The 20328-nt window shown below is 39.2% G+C and overlaps 1 protein-coding gene and 1 pseudogene across 9 annotated transcripts in view; one reads left to right on the top strand and one right to left on the bottom strand.

Annotated features, from left to right (window-relative positions):
• Positions 1-20328, top strand: part of CNOT4 (CCR4-NOT transcription complex subunit 4) — a 135599-nt gene that overhangs the window by 30604 nt on the left and 84667 nt on the right. For all 9 annotated transcript variants that reach the window (XM_027770493.1, XM_027770491.1, XM_027770492.1 and 6 more), the window contains exon 2: positions 15813-16078. In XM_027770493.1, coding sequence (XP_027626294.1) covers positions 15905-16078 — 174 coding nt within the window. In that variant the 5' untranslated portion in view covers positions 15813-15904. The remainder of the gene's footprint in view (positions 1-15812; positions 16079-20328) is intronic.
• The window catches only part of LOC106734536 (nuclease-sensitive element-binding protein 1 pseudogene), a 6935-nt pseudogene continuing 4499 nt past the window's right edge, over positions 17893-20328 (bottom strand).

Genomic DNA, 20328 nt, shown 5'->3' with positions numbered 1-20328 from the left:
CATGGCACAACCAGGAAATATTATTTCACTTTAAATCTAGCATACATTTTCTGTAAATACATGCTGAAAATGTCTAGATCAACCATATCAGTAAGAAATGCTAATATTGTGGTTATTGTTATAGAAATTAGAATGATAGTTTAGATGAGGCATTGGAAAATAAGAATACATTTTTCTTTTCTTTTTTTTTTTTTGAGAGATTTTTGCTATAGGGTACATGCACTTGCCAGAGAGATAGAAAGAGAGAAATCACCCCATGGGGGGCTGGGGGGTGGCCATGCAGCAATCCCCTCTCCTTCATTTTCCTCTCAGGAATTTGGGCATCCAAATGCATGACCCTGACATAATTTTCAACCAGGTCCAGGACTCAAACCATGAAGATGGCCATGTGGGATCAATCCTCCTTAAGCTTCACACCACGTGCTGGTGCAGGTATGCTCCAAATTTTGAAGAGACAGGGAAATGGAAGAAAAAGGATTGTGGTGTGACCATGCCCCATTGGGGGTTCTCTCTCTCTCTCTCTCTCTCTAGCAAATGCTCATACCCTCTGGGAACTAAAAAATATATTGTCACAACACTCATACATTGCTGGTGGGGATGCAAAATAATATTGGCATTTTGGCAATTTCTTACCAGCATACATTTACCATGAAACACCGCAACCCTATGCTTAAGCACTTACGTATCCAAGAAATGAAAACTTCTATGCAAAAATGACTTTTCCAATGAAATATAAACAGTATATTACATATACATATAAAATGTATTAATATATATAAATAATAAAATATAGTGAGGTTAATATATCTGATACTTGAGATGACTATGTAAATTTGGTAATTTCAGTGGATTTATTGTATAACATTAAATTTTAGAGAATTTATTTGCTTCCGATATCCTAACTTACAGGAACATGTATGTTCAACAATGTGTATTGCAATATTGTAATACCAAAAGGCTGGAAACAAAAGTCAGTGAAGGGGTTGTTGAATTTTGTGTTTATCTGTGTTATGGAATAGGTTGCAGCCATGAAAAAGAATGAAGCAGAAGATACATCTATTAAATAGAAGAATTCCCAGTATCAGTTAAGGAAAAAAGGGAAGATTCTAAACAATGCTCATAGTCCTTTCCCCTTTCAGTTTAAAAAAAAAAAGTATGTGGCACAAGTGTATGTTTGTATATACACCAGTTATATCTGAAGGAATATACAAGAATAGTTTGTAGTGGTTGGTATTGAGGCTCTAAAACCACAAAAATTAATGGATTCTCTATTGTTTTTAATCACCCAGTTAGTAAAATAAAAATGTTTATAGCATGTATGTATTATAGAACATGTGAAGCATCACAAAATAGAAGTTATCAAGAGAAATATCGTTAAAGGTTTATTCTATTGTTTCTTTTTTATTAAATAATTAATTTTATTTATCATTATTATTTAGTTTCTATAAGATACTTTTGCTCATCAGAGACACACAGAGAAAGAAAGTGAGAAAGCAAGGTGTCATGTCTGGGACTTGAACCATAGTTGGTCATATGGGAGTCCAGTGCCTTAACTACTGTGACACCTGCTAGACCCTATTCTATTGTGTTTCAATCATTTTAATTTGTTTTACTTCTCTTATATTAGCTTTACCCATGTCATTAGTGTTTCCTACTTGTCACGTAGTTTGTACCATGCTTTCTGAAATTAGATGGAAGAATAAAGCATCATAAGCATTATAAGGATCATTTTCAGAAGTGACTTAATATTCCATCATAATTCTGACAGGAAGTCATCATGGTTATGTGTTATTATTATATTGATTGCCTGGACTGATGGCTGTTCTCATGGATTGGGTAGTTGGCTTCTTACTGTATCATGGTTTTGTTTCTGTCTGTCTCAAAGCTCCATAGGAAAATCTTCCCCCACAGGTTTGAAATTTAGGCTTTTCTGTTTTTTTTTTAATTAATTTTTTTTTTTTTTTTTGGAGAGGTTTTTTGCTATAGGGCACATGCGCTCGCCAGAAAGACAGAGAGAGAGACAGATAGAAAGCAAGAAATCACCCCCCAGGGTAGATGGCCATGCCGCAATCCCTTCTCCTCCATTCTCCTCTTGGGATCTTGGGCATGCACGCACACGCGCCTGGTGTGAGTTTTAAGCCACCGGGTCCAGGACTTGAACCGCGGTCGACTACGTGGGAGTCCAGCGACATAGCCATTACACCATCTACTGGTCCCTTTTTTTTTTTTTCGTGTTTGATATTATACATAGTGTAGTATTGTTATCTCTCTCTTTCTCTCTCTTTTTTTTCTTTCTAATTTTTGTTATAGGGCATGTGCACTTGCCAGAGACAGTGAAAGGGAAATGAGAAAATATCTCCCAGGGCAGATGGCCATGTTGCAGTCTCTTCTCCATTCTCCTCTTAGGATTTTGGGCATGCACGCACACATGTACACATGCCTGGTGTGATTTTCAAGCTGCCAGGTTGGGACTCAAACTGTGTAGTCAGCCATGTGGGATTCAGCTGTTTTAACCACCATCTCACCTGCTGGCCTATTAATGTATCATTTGACACAGTTCGACATATTGACCCTCCAGTGATAAATACATTTAGATCAGTTGTACCACAATTGACAAGTTTTATCAGTTTGTCTCATGCAAAAAATTATATTAAACCTTTTTTTAAAAAAATTATTTATTTTGGGGACCAGCAGTTAGCTATGTTGCTGGACTCCCATGTCGACCACGGTTCAGGTCCTGGACCTGGTGGCTTAAACTCACGCTGGGCACATGTGCATGCATGCCCAACATCCTGAGAAGAGAATGGAGGAGAAGGGATTATGTTTGGTCTGGGACTTGAGCTGCAGTTGACTACATGGGAATCCAGCAACATAGCCATTATGCCAACTGTTGCCCCCCACCCACCCCCCCCCAGTGTGAGTTTTAATCCGCAGGGACTGGGACTGAAACCACTTTCGACTATTTGGGAGTCCAGTGATGTAACCATTATGCCATCTGCTGGTCCCTTAAATAAGTTTCAACAAATGCACAAACTTATGTAGCCCACATCTCTACTGAGATAAATAACATGGGGCCAATGGGGCCAATGGGTAGTGTGGTGACTAAGGTAACTGGATCCCCCGTGACCAACTGCTCAGTTTGAGACCTGGACCCTGAAGCTTGAAAAACACACCAGGTGCTTGTGCATGGGTGCCGAAAATCCCAGGAGGAGAATGGAGAAGGGATTATGTGTGGTCATCCCCCGAGGGATTCTTTCTCACTTTCTTTTTCTCTTTCTCCAGGAAGAACAAGTGCCCCATAGTGAAGCTTAAAACAAAAAAAGATATGGAGCATTTCCATTAATCCAGAGACTTTGTTCATACTCCTTCCTAATCAGTACCTATCTCCCAGAGTCCCTTTATTCTGATCGTGTCACCAGAGCTTAGTTTTGGCTATTAGGGAATTTTGTATTAATGGAGTAATTTTTTTACTAATTTCTTTTACTTAGCATAATGCTATTGAGATTTGTCCACCCTCTGTTAGTAATTCCTTTTTATTACTAAGTGGTATACTATTCCATTGAATGAATATACCACAGTTGTTTATTCATTAACACGTTGGTGGACATTTTTAGCTATTTCCATTTTGGCTGTATGAATAAAGCTGTTTATGAACATCTGTGTAAAAGGCCCTTTGTGGATATCTATTTTTATTTTTCTTAGGTTAATATCTAGAGTTAAAATTGATAGGCATATGTGCTAAGTGTATGTTTAAAAATTATTTTTCATTTCTTTTATTTTTTTGGAGAGGTTTTTGCTGTAGGGCGTGTGCGCTCGCCAGAGAGACAGAGAGACAGAGAGACAGAAAGCGAGAAATCACACACCCCCCCCCAGGGGGATGGCTGCACCATAATCCCTTTTCCTCCATTCTTTCAGGATGTTGGGCCCACACGCTCATGTGCCTGGCGTGAGTTTAAGCCACTGGGTCCAGGTCTTGAACTGTGGCTGACTACATGGGAGTCCAGTGAGATAGCCACTATGCCAACTGCTGGTCCCTAAAAATTATTTTTCAAAGGCCAGTCCTTTGAGCATAGTGATAGAAGGGATGGAGATGAGAGATTAATCTAAGGCTATACCATAAATGACCTTGTAGGTCATATTGAAGGTTTTAGTTCTTTACAAAATAAAGCCATGGTTGCATTTAAGAAGAATAAAACCATCAGGTTGACATTTCTACTTTTTGTGGAGGATGACTTAAAGTTAGGGCCAAAGGAGGATGATCCAGTGAAGAAGATATGTCAGTTAGGATTCTTGTTGCAAATGGCAGAAAATTTGACCTAATAGCTTAAACAAAAAGAAAATTTATGGGTTCACATAAATTAGGAAGGCCACACAGTATCAGTCATCCTCAAAGCTTAATGTCTGACTCTAAAATTTATATTTCATCAGCTCTCACATCTCTGAATTGTAGAAATGTTAATTCAAGCGATTTCCATGCTAACAAAAGTGCCTGGTGTGTATTAGATAGATACTCACCAAATTTGGTGAGTGATCAAATGTCCTTGGGCATTTGTGAAAGTCATACTCAAAGTCCTGCTTCAAACCTCCTGCTCTTTCTTTCTCTGTCATCTAGTCTGTCCCTCACCAGAATATTTCTCAGTCTCCATTACTCTCCTGATTTCTACTTCATTTTAGCCTCTTTTATGGTTTTTATACGCTTCCTCTTTTCCCACTGCAGTCTCTAATTAGTGGGATTTACTCAGGTGTTTGCCTGTGTAGTCTCTATTTTTGCCCTTCTCTGGGTAGAAGGCAGATATGAAAAAAGGGAAAAGAGAGGTGTGGTATTAGGAGTAAGGCATAGGATTTTAAAGTGAATGTGATATGCAGTGAACTGCATGCTAGTTTGCTATAGGAAGAAAGTGGAAAATGTACCAGTTGTGTGTACTGTTAACAAAAGTCCTGGAAAGGAATAGTTGTGTAAAATTTTGAAGGAAATTTCTAGTACAGTTCCTCATGGTTTGAAAGCAGTGAAACTACATGATTTCTTTGCCTCTAGAATTTACACAATAAGTATCTAAAATAAAATCTTAGGCACATATCAAGTAATCTGTAATATGTCTTTTCTAAGCTAAAACATGGCTTTAAAATTGTAAAGGAAATGAAAAAAATATGCTGCATAATTTAATTCTAGCACTGGCATTATATTGTTTCTCTTCTTGCACCCATCCTTACCACTCCTACCCTACGTTTCCCTCAGACATTCAGGTTCCCAGAAATTTTACATCTTTACATCAGAGGCTATAGAGGGTTGACTCACAGTGATGATGGGGACGCTAGTACCAGCATGTAGAAGACAGATTGCACAGTAGTTTGGAAAGCTATGGTTAGAACATAGCTGATATATTTTTAAGTATCTAAGAACCTGAAATTTGCCTGTGTAAATAAACAGAAGGTCATCAGTGTATGTAATAAATTTATTAATTAATATTTCTCCCTTGAGCAACAACATCCTCAGTATAAATGCCTAGTACTGTATGTGACATATAGTAGGTGCCTGGTAGGATTTGTTGTTTTAAAAGGGCTGCATTTCAATTTTCTGGAAAATTTGCAGATGGTAAAAGATAGAAGTAAACATTACTAAAAACTGAAATTTTCACTCCTAGAAACGTAAATATATTTAAGGGAAGAGTGAGAGTCTTACTTAGTCTACTAAATTCTTTTCAAAATTTTGAATTTGTTTCTTACATTTGCCTCTTTTCCTAGACACTTCCAAATATCATATATAAACTTAACATTAATCAATATGACTTATTTGGAGTATAATCTGCTTAAACAATTCCTTTAGGAACCAGCAGATGGCATAATGGTTATGGATGGTTATGTGTCACTGGACTCCCATGTAGTCAAATGTGGTTCAAGTCCTAACCCCAACAACTTAAAACATATGCTGGGCGCATGTCCGTGCATGCCCAAAGTCCCGAGGAGAAGAGATTACAGTGTGGCCATTCGCCCACCTCTCTTCCCCCCCACCGCCCAGGGGGAGTGATTTCTTGTTTTCTATCTTTCTATTTTCTGTCTCTGGCAATTGCATGCACCCTTTAGCAATAATCTCTCTAAGATGCTTTTAATCAAAAAATAATGAATAGATACACTTTAAAAAAAAAGTCCTGTAGTTCCTCTTAATTCAACCATGGATAACCAACTTCTCTTACCAGTTTGGTGTATATCCTGAGATTTTAATTTTGTACACAAATACACATTCTTTAAATAAATAATATTTAAATATTGTAACTCCTCAGGTGTGTTTTAGGAAACTTTCTGCATTTTCTCATCTGGTTTTATTACTTTATCTAACATTTTCTTTTAGTGCCATAGTATTGTATTCAATTGCTTATTTATGAGGTATGTGAAAGTTTTACGTCAAATTACTTTAAATCTTGGAGTTTGGGTGCAGTTGATATTGATATTTATAGTGGAGGAGTCATAAAGCAGTGAAAATAACTTGCAGGTTTTGAGAATGTTGGGATAATTTTGGTTTTTGCTTATCTAACTGGAGGAGATACATGACAAATCATTTTGAAGCATTAGATTCCTCATAAGTTATTTAGAGCATAAAAAATAAAACAAACTTGTTTGTATTACAGGCCAGCATGTAAATTTTATAGATTTCTAAACTGAAACTTGAGTTCACAGAAATGGTGAAGATACATCTGACTACTGCAGGCTCTAGTCGGGATAGCACTGACACCAGGTGTCATCACTCTTCTCTCATTGAGAAGAAATCACAGGGAAGTTTGAGATACACTTACTTTACAAACCCTCCAGCCTTTTTGTTTGTTTGGCTTAGCTGATATGAAAGTATTTAGGAATAAAGGTATTCTTGAGGCCCGGCTGTGACGCAGTGATTATGCACCACTCCGCAATGCTGGAGCCATATGGAAAGTGCTAGGTTCAGTTCCTGCATGGACCTGAACACAGCAGCTGCACATGCCCATTATGCTGGCTGGCTGTGAAGGCTATGGGAAGGATTGACAGCGTGAGACCCTATTGAGGGTGCTAGTCTATTTGTTTCTCATGAAACAAACTTTTTCTTTTAAATTTGCAATAGGGTGTGTACACTCACCTATAAATGAGAAAGCACCCCACTGGAGGGCGGTGATGACAGTACAGTCCCTTTTCCTCCATTCTCCTCTCAGAATTTTGGACACACAGGCATTTTTTTTTCCAGCCATTGAGTCTGGGACTCAAATCTTGCAGTCAGCTATGTGGGATCCAGCTGCCTTAGCCATCACTCCAGCTGGCTGGCCTGAAACAAACTTAAAAAAAAAAAAGACCCACCTTTAAAAACTTAGCCTTTTCCACTTAATTTTATTTTAAAAGCGTTTTCCATAGTTTATGATATACCAACTTTTAAAACAGTTTTATTAGATTGATCACATTTAAAGAAACATTCTCTTATTTATTTATTTATTTATTTTGAGAAGTTTTTGTTATAGGGGGTGCTCACTCTCCTGAAAGAGAGTGACAGAGACAGAAAGTGAGAAATCACCCCCAGGGGGGATGGCCATGCCACAATCACTTCTCCATTCTCCTCTCGGGACCTTGGGCACGCACACACACGCACCCAGCATGAGTTTAAGCCACTGGATCTGAGACTTGAACTGTGGTCAACTACATGGGAGTCCAGCAACATAGCCATTACGTCAACTGCTGCTCCTGAGAAACATTCTTTTAAAAAGTACTTTGACATATTCTGTGTACTTATTCTAATAATTGTACTGTTTTTAAAATTATTTTGTTCTTCACTGAATTATATGCAGCTGTTTATTTTAAAATACATATGTATGTCTATTGATGACATACATTTTTATGTATTTGTTTGTTTTTCATTTTTGCTGTAGTCCACATATGCTTCCTGGAGAGATGGGGGGGGACGAAATCACCCTCCAGGGAGAATGGCCATGCTGCAGGCCCTTCTCCATTTTCTTCCTGGGATTTTGGGCTTGCATGCGCTAGGCATCTAGTGTGATTTTTCAAGCGGCTGGGTTCAATACTCGAACTATGAAGTCAGCCATGTAGGATACAACTGCCTTCACCTCTGTGCCACCTGCTGGACTAATGACATGTATTTTTCATTTAAGGGTATATAATACAAACCCATTTTTATAAAACAATGGTGAATAACAGTTATGAATATTTATGAACAATTGTGAACTAGTGATTTTGGCCACAAATACAGTAAGATGGGTTTGTGGTGTGGGACTGGCAGTCACAGGTATAGGCATACATCGGATGTGGGTGGAAGTTTAGGGTTTTAGAATTCAGTCCTCAGAGAAATAGAAAAAAAGTCAGTAAAATGAACACGTGGTTGGATTATATATCCATGATGTAAATTTATACATATAAATGAATAAAAGAGTGGATCCTGTTCTTTTAACATTAATTAGTTAATTTTTGGGGAGAGGTTTTGCTTTAGGACATGTACACTCTCCAGAGAGAGAGACAGAGACAGAGGGGAAGTGAGAAATTACTTCCCAGGGAGGGATGACCACATTGCAATCCCTTCTTCTGGGTTCTTGGGCAGGCATACACACGTGCCTGGTGTGATTTTCAAGCCACCAGGTCTGCAACTCGAACTGCAGTCAGCCATGTGGGAGTCCTGCGACATAACTGCTACACCATATGCTAGCCCCTAACATTAATTTATTGAAACTAGAGAGCAGTAGCTCAGAAAAGAAACCAGATTTATTAAAAATGTTTTAAAAATTACATATTTTAAAACTCTGCCAGAGGGCTTATGCACTCCCCAGAGACGGACAGACAGAGAGAGGTAAAGTGAGAAAGCACTCCACATGAAGGCTGGTCAAACCACATTACCTTCTTCATTTCTCCTTTGGGATTTTTTTGGGCACATTGCACACACAAACCCAGTGTGTTTCTCAAGCCACCAAGTCTGAGATTCGATCCATGTAGTTAGCCATGTGGGATCCAGCTACTTTAACCACTGTACCACCTAGCTGGCCCCATTTTTATATATTTTTTACTCATTGTCTCTTCTTTAATTTCTTTCTTTCTTTCTTTCCTCCCTTCATCCTTCATTCCTTCCCTTTTACATTTCTTTCTTTTCATGAGAGAGACAGACAGAAGGATCTCCAACATGTCTTATCAGCTCTCAATCCTCCACCAGCCTTCTAATCAACCAAGATGATGGGCATGTCGGTATGTTCAGTTTCAGTTGAGTCCTGGAACCTGAGTCCAGCACCTCCCTGTGTAGCTTTAGTATTGCACAGTGGCTCCTTCCTGCCTCTGTCACTATGACTGGGCCCTTTTCTTTGGCTTCTGAGCATCCTCCTGGGATTTTTTTTCCCCTTCTGTTCTGAAGAACAACTTCACAAGTTCTATAAGTAGGTCTTTTACTGGTAAGCTACCTTTGTTTTTGTTTGTTTAAAATTTTAAATTTAGCCTCATTCTTTTATAAAACGTTTTTTGTTATTAGGGTGATGCACTTACTGGAGAGACAGAGAGGTAGAAAGACAGAAAGCAAGAAATCACCCCTCAAGGGGATGGCCATGCTGCAGTCTCCTCTCCTCCGTTCTCCTCTTGGGATTTTGGACATTTATATACATGCACATGGTATGAGTTTCAAGCTGCTGGATCTGGGACTGAAACCATGGTCGACCACATGGGAGTCCAGCGCCTTAATCACTACGCCACCTGCTGGCCCCCGTTTTTAACTTTTTATCATGAAAACGTTTTTCTTTTTTAAAGAATTATTTATTTAATTTTATCTGATATTAATTTATTTTACAATTTGACCAGAGAGAGACAAACAGAGAGAAAGGGAAAGTAGGAAAGCAAGCTGCCAGGTCTGGGACTCGAACTGTGGTTTGCCATGTGGGAATCCAGTGCCTTAATCACTGCTACCTGCTGGCCCCATCATGAAAGCTTTTGAGTGTACATGAAAATAGACTAAATAGTATATTAAATTCAATATTACCATCCCTCAACTTCCATAGTCATTGACATTTTATTATTTCAGGTTTATCTTTTTCTCTTTCTGCACTTTCATTTTTTAGAGTATCATATCATGAAGTCTGTAAATACTTCAGAATGTTGTCCTGAAGAAGAGATTTTTAAGAAAATAAAAACCAGTACTGCATTCCTAATAACTAAATTAACAGTAATTCCTTAATATTTTCCATTATCTAGTCTATGTGAGAATCTCCATTTATCCCAAAAATGTCTTTTAATGGTTTTACTCTTTCTTCAGGTTGTTCCCTAGAGTTCAGTTGTAGGTTGATAGTAATTTTCTCTAAGTATCTTGAAGATAATGTCGCTGTCTTCTGCCTTCAGTTGTTGAGAAGTCTGCTGTTCGTTTCCTCTTATTATCTATCATTCCATTAGGTGAAGGATGGTGCCTTATGGCTACTTTTAAGATTCTTGTTGACTTGTTATCAGCTGTCATATTACTTCGTGTCTGGTGGGTGTGGGTTCGTTGATCTCCTTTGGGTATGTTGTACTTTCTGAATCTGGAAATTATTTTTAATCAATTCTTGGAAATTTATACTTACTATGTTTCTCTTTTAAAACTTTGAAATATGTTTAAAAAATACAGAAATGTATAAAAGGTGTGCATGTAAATCACATATAGTTTGATCATAAGCAAATGTCTTTGTACCCTCTCACCAGGTCAAAAGTAGAATATTGCAAGTACCTCAGAATACCTTCTGTTTTATGCATCTCTTACCATTGATAACACTTTTCTGTTGTCTGAGAGGCAGTCACTGTCCTGACTTTTATCACCTTATGTGCATCCCTGAAACATAGTTATCTTTTGTCTTTTGAAATTTATGTGACCAGCATCATGTTCTTTATGTGTTGCTTCTTTCATTCAACATTGTATTTTTAAGATTCATCCATGTTTTTCTGTAGCTCATTTTCATGCAGCCAGTTTTCAAATACTTACTCTTCTTTCTCTCTTTGTCCTCCTAGTACTGCCATTACCTTTATGTTGATATACTTAATGATGGTCCACACTTCTCTGAGGCTCTGTGTTTTTTCCTTTTTTTTTTTTTGAGAGATTTTCACTGTAGGGCGCGTGCGCTCGCCAGACAGATAGAGAGAGACATAGAGACAGAAAGCGAGAAATCACCCCCCCAGGGGGGATGGTCACGCCGCAATCCCTTCTCCTCCATTCTCCTCTCGGGATCTTGGGCACGCACGCACATGCGCCCGGCGTGAGTTTTAAGCCACCAGGCCCGGGACACGAACCACGGTCGACTACGTGGGAGTCCAGTGACATAGCCATTGCGCTAACTGCTGGTTCCCTTTTTTTTCCTTTTTTCTGTTCTCCGGATTACAAATCTTTTTAAACTTGTCTTCCGGTTTACCAACTCTTTTCTACTAGCTCAAATGTACTTTTGAACTCCTCTAGTAGACTTTTTCAGTTATTGTACTTTTTAACTCCAGAATTTCTATTTGGTTTTTTTTTTTTTTTTTTTAAGAATTACTTTATTTAACTTTATTTATTATTATTATTTTCCAGTTTAATCAGAGAGAGACAGAGAAGGAGAGAGAGAGAAAGTGAGAAAGCAAGCCACCAGGTCCAGGACTTGAACCACGGTCAGCCATGTGGGAGTTAATTCTTTTTAATAATCTATCTTTAGGGGACCAGCAGTTAGTGTAATGGCTATGTCGCTGGACTCCCACCTAGTTGACCACGGTTCGAGTCCTGGACCCGGTGGCTTAAACTCACGCCGGGCACGTGTGTGTACGTGCCCAAGATCCCGAGAGGAGAATGGAGGAGAAGGGATTGTGGCGTGGCCATCCTCCCTGGGGCGTGATTTCTCACTTTCTGTCTCTCTGTCTCTCTCTGTCTGGTGAGTGCATACACCCTATAGCAAAAAAAAAAAAAATCTATCTTTATATTGATGGTAGCTCTTTGTTATAACAGTCACTCATCATACCTTTCTTTTACTATTTTAATTATGGTTTCCTTTAAGTTTTGAACATATGTGTAATGGCTTCTCTAAAGTCTTTGTTAAGTCTAATATCTGGTCACGCTCACAGGTAGTATTTTTTTAACTGCATTTTTTTTTCTCTAGACGTATGGGTTATACTTTCCTGTTTCTTTGCATGCCTTTAACTCTATGTTAAAACTCAGCATTTTATATAATGCAGCAACTCTAAGTACTGGTCCTTCCCCTCCCCTCTCAAGGCTTGCTACTATTATTTGCTTATTTGTTTAGTGGTTATAAAATTTTAGTGAAGACTGTTTCTGTCTAGAAGTGTTAAGGCTCTGGGTACAAACTTGGGTGTGCCTGCATGCAAACTGGGGTAACAGTGTTTGGTAGGGGCTTCTTCTTTCCTTATCCACACCTAAGTCCTGGGTCTGGTAGCTTGAAAAACACTCTGAACGCATGTGCCTGTATCCTGGAAGTTCTGAAAGGAGAAATAAAGGAGAAGGGGTTGTGGCGTGACCCTTCTCCAGTGAGCATATATGCCCTCTGAGAAGTTAAAAAAATAAATAAAAAATGGGAACTACTGGTGCTGATATTTAAATGGTTGTTTAACTTGTTTTCGTAGTTAGCAAACTGTTCATAGCTACTCAGTCTGTTTTTTTGTCTTTGTATCGTTTATATGAATAGCATGCTTTCTGAAATATGTACCTACCTCAAAAATAGTGGACAACTTGGAGTGCTGTTTTCTAATTTTGAATAATAATTCATTCATTTTATCCTCATTCATCAAATGTGTGAGTGCTTACTGTTACTTTATTAGAAGTCATGTAGCTACTTAGTATGTGTACCATCATAAATATTTTGTACCAGGTAGCTTCTCTACAGTCCTGAAGCTTCCATTGTAGTGGTAATAGACCAATTAGTAAGTAAACAAGAATGTCACAGTTAAGTAAAACATTAGGTATATCATATTATACTTGTATTACAGATTTTTCTTAAATTTTATTTATTCTTGTTATTTTAGTTTGTTCTAGGGCACATGCACTCACCAGAGAGAGATAGAGAAAGAGAAAGTGAGAAAGCAAGCTGCCAGATCCAGGATTTGATCCATGATTGACCATGTGGGAGTTCAGCACCTTAACTACCACACCACCTGCTGGTTTAACAGGTTTTTAAAAATTATTTTTTCATTTTATTTGTTATTATTATTTATTTTTGTTTTACTTTAACCAGTGAGGGTCAGAAAGAGAGAAAGGGAAAGTGAGAAAGCAAGCCACAAGGTCCAAGACTTGAACCGCGGTCAGCCTTGTGGGAGTCCAGCACCACAACCACCATGCCACCTGCCGGCCCCAGTATTAAAGATTTTAAATCATTTATAGTTAATGGTTTTATGTACATATTGAAATGAATATATGCTTTTAAGTAAACTTGTAAGATGCTATTTGAGATACCAGAAAGATAAAGAGTGTGGGAGGGTGGGGGTATTATGTATTTCATACCTATAATAGCTTTTTAAAAATATTTTGCCAGAAAGTTGCGTGTGTCTGCTAGAGAGCGAGTGAGCAAGAGCACCTCCTCTTGGATCATGGTTATGCTACAATCCCTTCTCCATCTCTCAGTTCTTTTAGCATTTTGGGCATGCACACATATGTACCCAGTGTGTTACTCAAGCCGTTGAGTCCAGAGCTAGAATGATGTGGTCAAGTCATGTGGAATACAGCCATCTTAACCACAGGGTTGCAGCCTGGCTCAAGATAGCTTTCTTATTTTAAAATTTATTTATTTATTTCTTCTATGAGCAAGAGGAACAGAGAGACACAGATAAACAGCACTTGCAACAGGGTTTTGATATCATGATCCATCCCTAGCTCCAGACACCAGCCTCAGATCAGGGGCATGCATGTACCAGCATACTCAGGAAGGTCTCCAGGCACAAACTTGAGAACCCTTTCCATGTGGGTTAACCTTGAAGAGCATTATGTTTTACCACTGTACCACCATCAGGCCCCAGAATAGCTTTTAATTATGTATAATTGCAGTGAATACATAACTTCAGGTGTATAGTATATTTAGGAGTATAATTTCTATATAATTGTATTCAGTGGAGTTGCATTATTATTATTACAAATTCAGCCATTAGCAGAAAATTAAAGGATTAGCTGATTTACATATAGCAATCAAGTACTTTAAAATTTTCCCAGAAGTACCGTTTATTATATTTAAATATATACAGGATATTTCTTGTTTATTGATATTTTTTATTGTATAAGATGTGTAACATATAATTTACCATATTTAACTATTTGAATATACAATTCAAATTGTACCTTATCACTGTCTGTCTCTACAAGTTTCTCATCATCCCAAACAGAAACTCTGTACCCATTAAATAATAACTCCTCATTTTTGCTTTCTGTCTCTGTGAGTGTGCCTAGTCTAGAGAACTCATAAAAGTACAATTTTAAAAAGTATGTCTTGTGATTGACTTGGTTCACTTAAGATGATGTTTTCAAGGTTCATCCATGCTGTTTTAGCATAAATTGATCTTCAGTTACTTTTATGGTTGAATAATATATCTGTTCTGTGCATATACCACATTTTGTTTCTCAATCTGCTAATGGACATTTGGATTATTTTCACTATAGGACTATCTTGAATAATGCTGCAGTGAACATTAGTGTATAAGTGGTTTTTTCAGTCCCTTCTTCCAATTCTTAGGTATAGAGCTTGAAGTGGAATTGTTTGATTATATGTATACTAATTCTGTGTTTAACGTTTTGAGTAACCACTAAGTATTTTCCATTGTGGATGTGTTATTTTATGTTTTTTTGCACTTCTATACACATTTTTAAAGTAGGGTTCTAAATCCAAAACAATGTATACAGAACTTTGTAAGTGATAAGGAGTTTTTTGTTTTGTTTGCTAGAGGTTGTGTTTGCTTGTAGGTGCACATAAGAGAACCCTCTATTGGGGTGTGGTCATACCCCAGTTCTTTTTTCTCCATTTCTGTATCCCGTCAGGATTTTGAGCATGCACACATGTTTTCCAAAATGGGCATGTTTTTCAAGCTGCTGGTTACTCTGTGTGATACAACTTCTTCTTCTAATTATTTTTTTTAGAATTGTTTATTTAATTTTATTTATTATTATTGTTAGTGTTATTCATTTTGACCAGAGAGAGACAGAGAGAAGGAGGGAGAGGAGAAAGCAAGCCATCAGGTCTGGGATTTGAATTGCAGTCCACCATGTGGTAGTCTAGTACCTTAACCTCCACACCACCTGCTGGCCCTGTGTTGTTTAAGTTTAGTTTTCTATGGGAATTTGATATTAGTATGCAACTATAGAAGATTGAAGTATCTCTTTGATTTGGTCTGTGTAGCAAATTGGAACACATTTTAGAATACTATAATACTCTTTTAAATATGTAGTAGTATTACTAGCTTTTAGGTCAAAGATGAGACAGTTTAGAGTATGTTTTAAAGCTGAAGATGGTTCTTTGTTTCCCTAAAATATATTACAATTAGTGCTGTAAATTAGTACTGAATCTCTTACCCAGAAAGAGTTCTCTTATATTTTTGTTGAATCCAAAGATACTAACATGTGAGCAGCCCCAGTCAAGCTCATCCATACTAGAATCCTTTCTTTAGTTTTTCTTCCCGTCAGGATCCTGGACATCCTCAAGTACAGTATTTCTTTCAAGTTGGCGGTGCTGGGACTTGAACCCTGGGTAGCCATAGGAGGTCTAGCTTCCTCTGAACAGCACTTAACTGCTATGCTACGAGCTATAGGGTTGACGCTGATGATGTTACTCTTGGTTGTTGAATATGTCATTTTTCCTAGTTGTAAGCAATATATTTTGTTTCTTCTCATGCAGGTCTTCAGAGGTCTACATTTTAGCTCTCAGTGCTGAATTTTCTTCTCCCTTAAATTATTATAAACTTTTGCTGCTGTTAAATTACCGTGAAGATGTCTCGCAGTCCTGATGCGAAGGAAGACCCTGTGGAATGCCCTCTTTGCATGGAGCCTTTGGAGATAGACGATATCAACTTTTTCCCTTGCACCTGTGGCTACCAGATTTGCCGATTTTGTTGGCATCGAATTCGCACTGATGAAAATGGGCTTTGTCCTGCATGTAGAAAGGTAAATACCTCAAAATAGTCTTATAGTTATTTAACTTTGCTGTTTTTAAAAGTATAAATTTCTCCCCATGAGTATGAGTAACTGAAAGAATCTACGAACTTAAAATGATATTGTATGTTGCACTATATTTTTAAGACATACGGAGGTAGAAAGAGCACTGCATTGGGAGTGGTGGACAAATCTTGGCTTTGTTAACCAGCTGTATTAAAACCACGTAACATCTCTGGTTAGCTTCAAATTTTGTTTTGATCTGAGGAGGTGGACATGGTCAACAGTGCTCACTGTTGAGGATTAGCAGTAGAGAGGAGATAGATTTGGATAGGATGGTTTGAATTTGGAAAAACACCCTTTGTATTATGTTGGGGAAATTCACTTTAATTTTGTAGTGCAAACTAGGAAAGAAGATATTTACTAAAAGGATAGAGAAATCTTGGTTCAGAAGATAATAGTTAGAAGTTGCTTATTTAATGTTTCCCTTTCTCTCTCTGGTGAGAACATGTGCCCTCTGGCAGTTGAGAAAATAAAGAAGTTTAAGACAACTTCTTTTTAGGTGTCTTGAGTTAAATATTTAGCTGAGGTAGTTATTGTTATTATAGATAGGCCAGGGGTGAGTGAGTGGTTTTTTGTTGACCTGACATAACCTCATCTCCTAAAACCTCTGCTTGATCTTCTGGCCACCAAACCTAGCTCCTACCCCATGTCTTGAGCTTCTGGCCACCAGACCTAGCTCCTACCTATGTCTTGGCTGGTGTGGGTCAGAGAGGGCGCAGAGTGAAAGCAGCACATAGTCTCAGGGTCTGAGACCAGGCTTATTGCCAGAGAATATGCTGAATGCCAGATGGATAGTTACGAGGCTGCACATCTCAACCAAGGACCAGCAGCACATCTTTAGTCTCTGAGGACCAGCCCTAGTGATTATATTAACACAGAGGAAGACCGCTAATGCTACTAGAACCTGGGGCCAACAGCAGTGCTATTGTTTAAATGTCACTCAACTCTACAGGGGGAAGACCTTCAGAGTCAATCCCGTGAGGTTGGAGATGTTGGTAGGGAGCTGGTTGAAGCAAGTTCCTGCTTTTTTGTCCACAAAAAGAAACCTGCTTGTTTGTAGAAAGGGCCTCTTTGCTCTTTTTTTTTTTTCCCTTCATTATTTAAGACTTTTATTAATAGGTGCTTGCAATTTGTTGACGTTTTTTGAAAAAATCAAGTTGTAAACTTCTATTACAAATTAAAAATGAAGTTATTAAAAATCTCAACCTGACCAGATATGAAACAATTGAAAAACCTTTAAAGGTGTTTTGAGAAAAACCAGGCTTTTTAAAAAAACATGTTTGTCATTACCAAAAAAGAGACATCTTTAGGTAAAAATAAGAACCCCATGCTGCATAGATAATGCAGATAGTTTTAGTTATCTGGTCAATGGGCAAAAAGAAGTCACTGAAGGGCTTCAGCTCCAGTCTTTTGTTCATTTCTTTTTTTGGGGAGGGGGGGTTGCTATAAGGCACATGCACTCGCCAGACAGAGAGAGAGAGAGACAGAAAGCGAGAAATCTCCCCCCCGGGGGGATGGCCACGCGGTAATCCCTTCTCCTCCATTCTCCTCTTGGGATCTTGGGCACGCACGCACACGTGCCCGGCGTGAGTTTTAAGCCACCGGGTCCAGGACGCGAATCGCGGTTGACTACGTGGGAGTCCAGCGACATAGCCATTATGCTAACTGCTGGTCCCAGTCTTTTGTTCGTTTCTTATTGCTGGAATTTCATATTCACTTCTTGTTGGATAACTAAACTGGATGATGGTAGAGATGGTAAGCTTTTACTCAGCCCCGCCCTGCTCAGCCTCTGGAGCAGATGAATTCTCAGCCGGTGGATTGGCTGCTTTTCTCTCTTTGCCATCTTCTGGTTTAGGGTTCTCTGGGCCTCTGCGTTGGTAATTGAAGTTGTGTCGGTACCGTTGTTGAGGTGGCTGCTGACCTTGGGTCTCATCTCCTTGATTTTCCTTATCCTCTTCATTGCCATCCTCTCTGGGCTGTCTTTGGTGAGGAGGGTCCCTGCGAAACTGTGATCTATAACCCCAATACATATACTACCTCCCTGGTCTACTTTGTTCTCCTGCACGCCGGTTGTCAGCACCTGCCATTACTTCTCCCTGCACAGGAGGGTTGGAATACCGTGGTCTACACCCTACATGTAGTAAGTGGGGAACGGCCTGCAGTAGGGCCGACGTTGTTGGGCCTGGCCTTCAGGAGTGCTCTCTAATCCCTCGTTCATTTCCCCATTCTCCCTATTCTGGTAATTTTGCTGGTAATTGCGTGGAGGACCCCTACCACATGGATAGTGTCTATAATGCTTACTATCTGCTGCATGTTTACTGCCTTGAACTGGAACTCCACCAGGGCCTATAACATTTGCTGCCTCTGCACCCTTTTCTTCTTTCAACATCAAACTCCAGTCTCTCCATTTCCTACACTGCGAAGGCATTTCCTGGGGTTATTCTTTATGGCAGTCAGGTGCATAAATACATCTTCCTTGGTGTCATTCCTGTTGATGAAACCATATCCATTTCTTACATTGAACCATGCCCTGCTGATGTGAGGCCGCCCAGTTTGCCGCTCCCTGTGCCACTGTGGGTAGCGATGGTGTGCCAGGCTTGGTGTCAGAAGTGCTGAGGGCAGGGGTGGCGGGCAGCTGCTGGATCTCAGCCTCACTGCTTATGGTTATGGTGGTGGTGATTGGGGCCTGCTGAGGCAGCTGTGGCTCAGGGTGTGATGGTAACTAGGCCAGTGGTGGCGCCAGTGGTGGCGCCAGTGGCTGTGGCGGGGATGCTCAGGGCTCTCTGGGGTTTTCTCTCTGCTCCTGCTACTGATCGACTCTTTTCTCTTTTTTTCAAATTTCATTTTTAATTTTTTAAGTTTTTTCTGCAGGGTACATGTGCTTGCCAGAGAGAGAGCGAGTGAAATCGAGTGAGAAAGAGAAAGTGAGAAATCATGCTCAAGGGTGATGATGATGCTACAGTCCCTTCTCCATTTTCTCAGGATTCTGAGCACATGCATGTATGCATGCCTGGCGTGTTTTTCAAGACACCGAGTCCCTGACTCAAATTGAACAGCCAGCCATGTAGGATCTAGCTGCTTTAGTGTCTAGTCACCTGCTGGCCTGTATTACTTTTTTTCTATTTTCAGAAGGATTTTTGTGTTGGTGTCACAAAGGGTAATTTTTTTTTTTTTTTTGAGAGATTTTCGCTATAGGACGTGTGTGCTCGCCAGACAGAGAGAAACAGAGAGACAGAAAGCAAGAAATCACCCCCCGGGGGGATGGCCACACCACAACCCCTTCTCCTCCATTCTCCTCTCGGGATCTTGGGCAGGCACACACACGTGCCCGGCATGAGTTTTAAGCCACCTGGTCTGGGACGCGAACCGTGCTCGACTATGTGGGAGTCCAGCGACATAGCCATTATGCTAACTGCTGGTCCCAGGGAGCTGTCTTGAGGGAGGCTAACTCTCTTTGTGCTATTTTACCCTATAAATTTCAGTTGCCTCAGCCTCTTCAAATATTGATCCCTGACCCCTTTGCTCACTGTGACTGTTGGACCCAGTGCCAGAGCCCAATAATTTATGGAATAGAAGAAAGCTGAACAATCATGGTTTTCATCCTTCTCTTTTTCTCTTAGAGGTCACAGCCTTGCTTTCATTGCCAGCTGTTCAGTGTCTAAAACAATTATTTCATATATTTTTTCTGGTTTTATATTACTGATAGTAGAATGCCTAGTCTATTATCATCTATTCTGTCATGACTGTAAGTAGAAATGTTTAAATAATGTTTAGATTTTATAACAATGTAATCTTGAATATTGACCTAACTAAAATTAGGGCAGAAGGTTAAAAAGTAAACTTGAGATTTGTGGTGAGAGAGGTTGAAGGAAAGCTGTCTTGAGCCAGCTGGTATTATGGTGATTAAGATGGCTGGATCCCACATGGCTGACTCTGTAGTTGAAGTCCTGCACCTGGTGGTATGAAAAACATTCTGTGCATGTGTGTGTGTGCATGCCTAAAAAGGAGGAGAAAGGATTGCAGTGTAGTCATCTCTCTCTCTTTCTCTCTTTCACGTGAATGCACTTGCTGTATAGAAAAAAGAATTTTAAAAAATCCAAAAAAAGACACATTTTCTTTTCTTTTTTTTTTGGAGAGGTTTTTGCTATAGGGCACTTGCGCTCTCCAGACAGACAGAGAGAGACATAGAGACAGAAAGC

Source organism: Tupaia chinensis, unplaced genomic scaffold, assembly GCF_000334495.1.
Source record: "Tupaia chinensis unplaced genomic scaffold, TupChi_1.0 Scaffold000140_1, whole genome shotgun sequence".
Classification (NCBI taxonomy): Eukaryota; Metazoa; Chordata; class Mammalia; order Scandentia; family Tupaiidae; genus Tupaia; species Tupaia belangeri.
The sequence above is the reverse complement of the archived record's forward strand: the minus strand, read 5'-3'. Positions and strand labels throughout refer to the sequence as shown.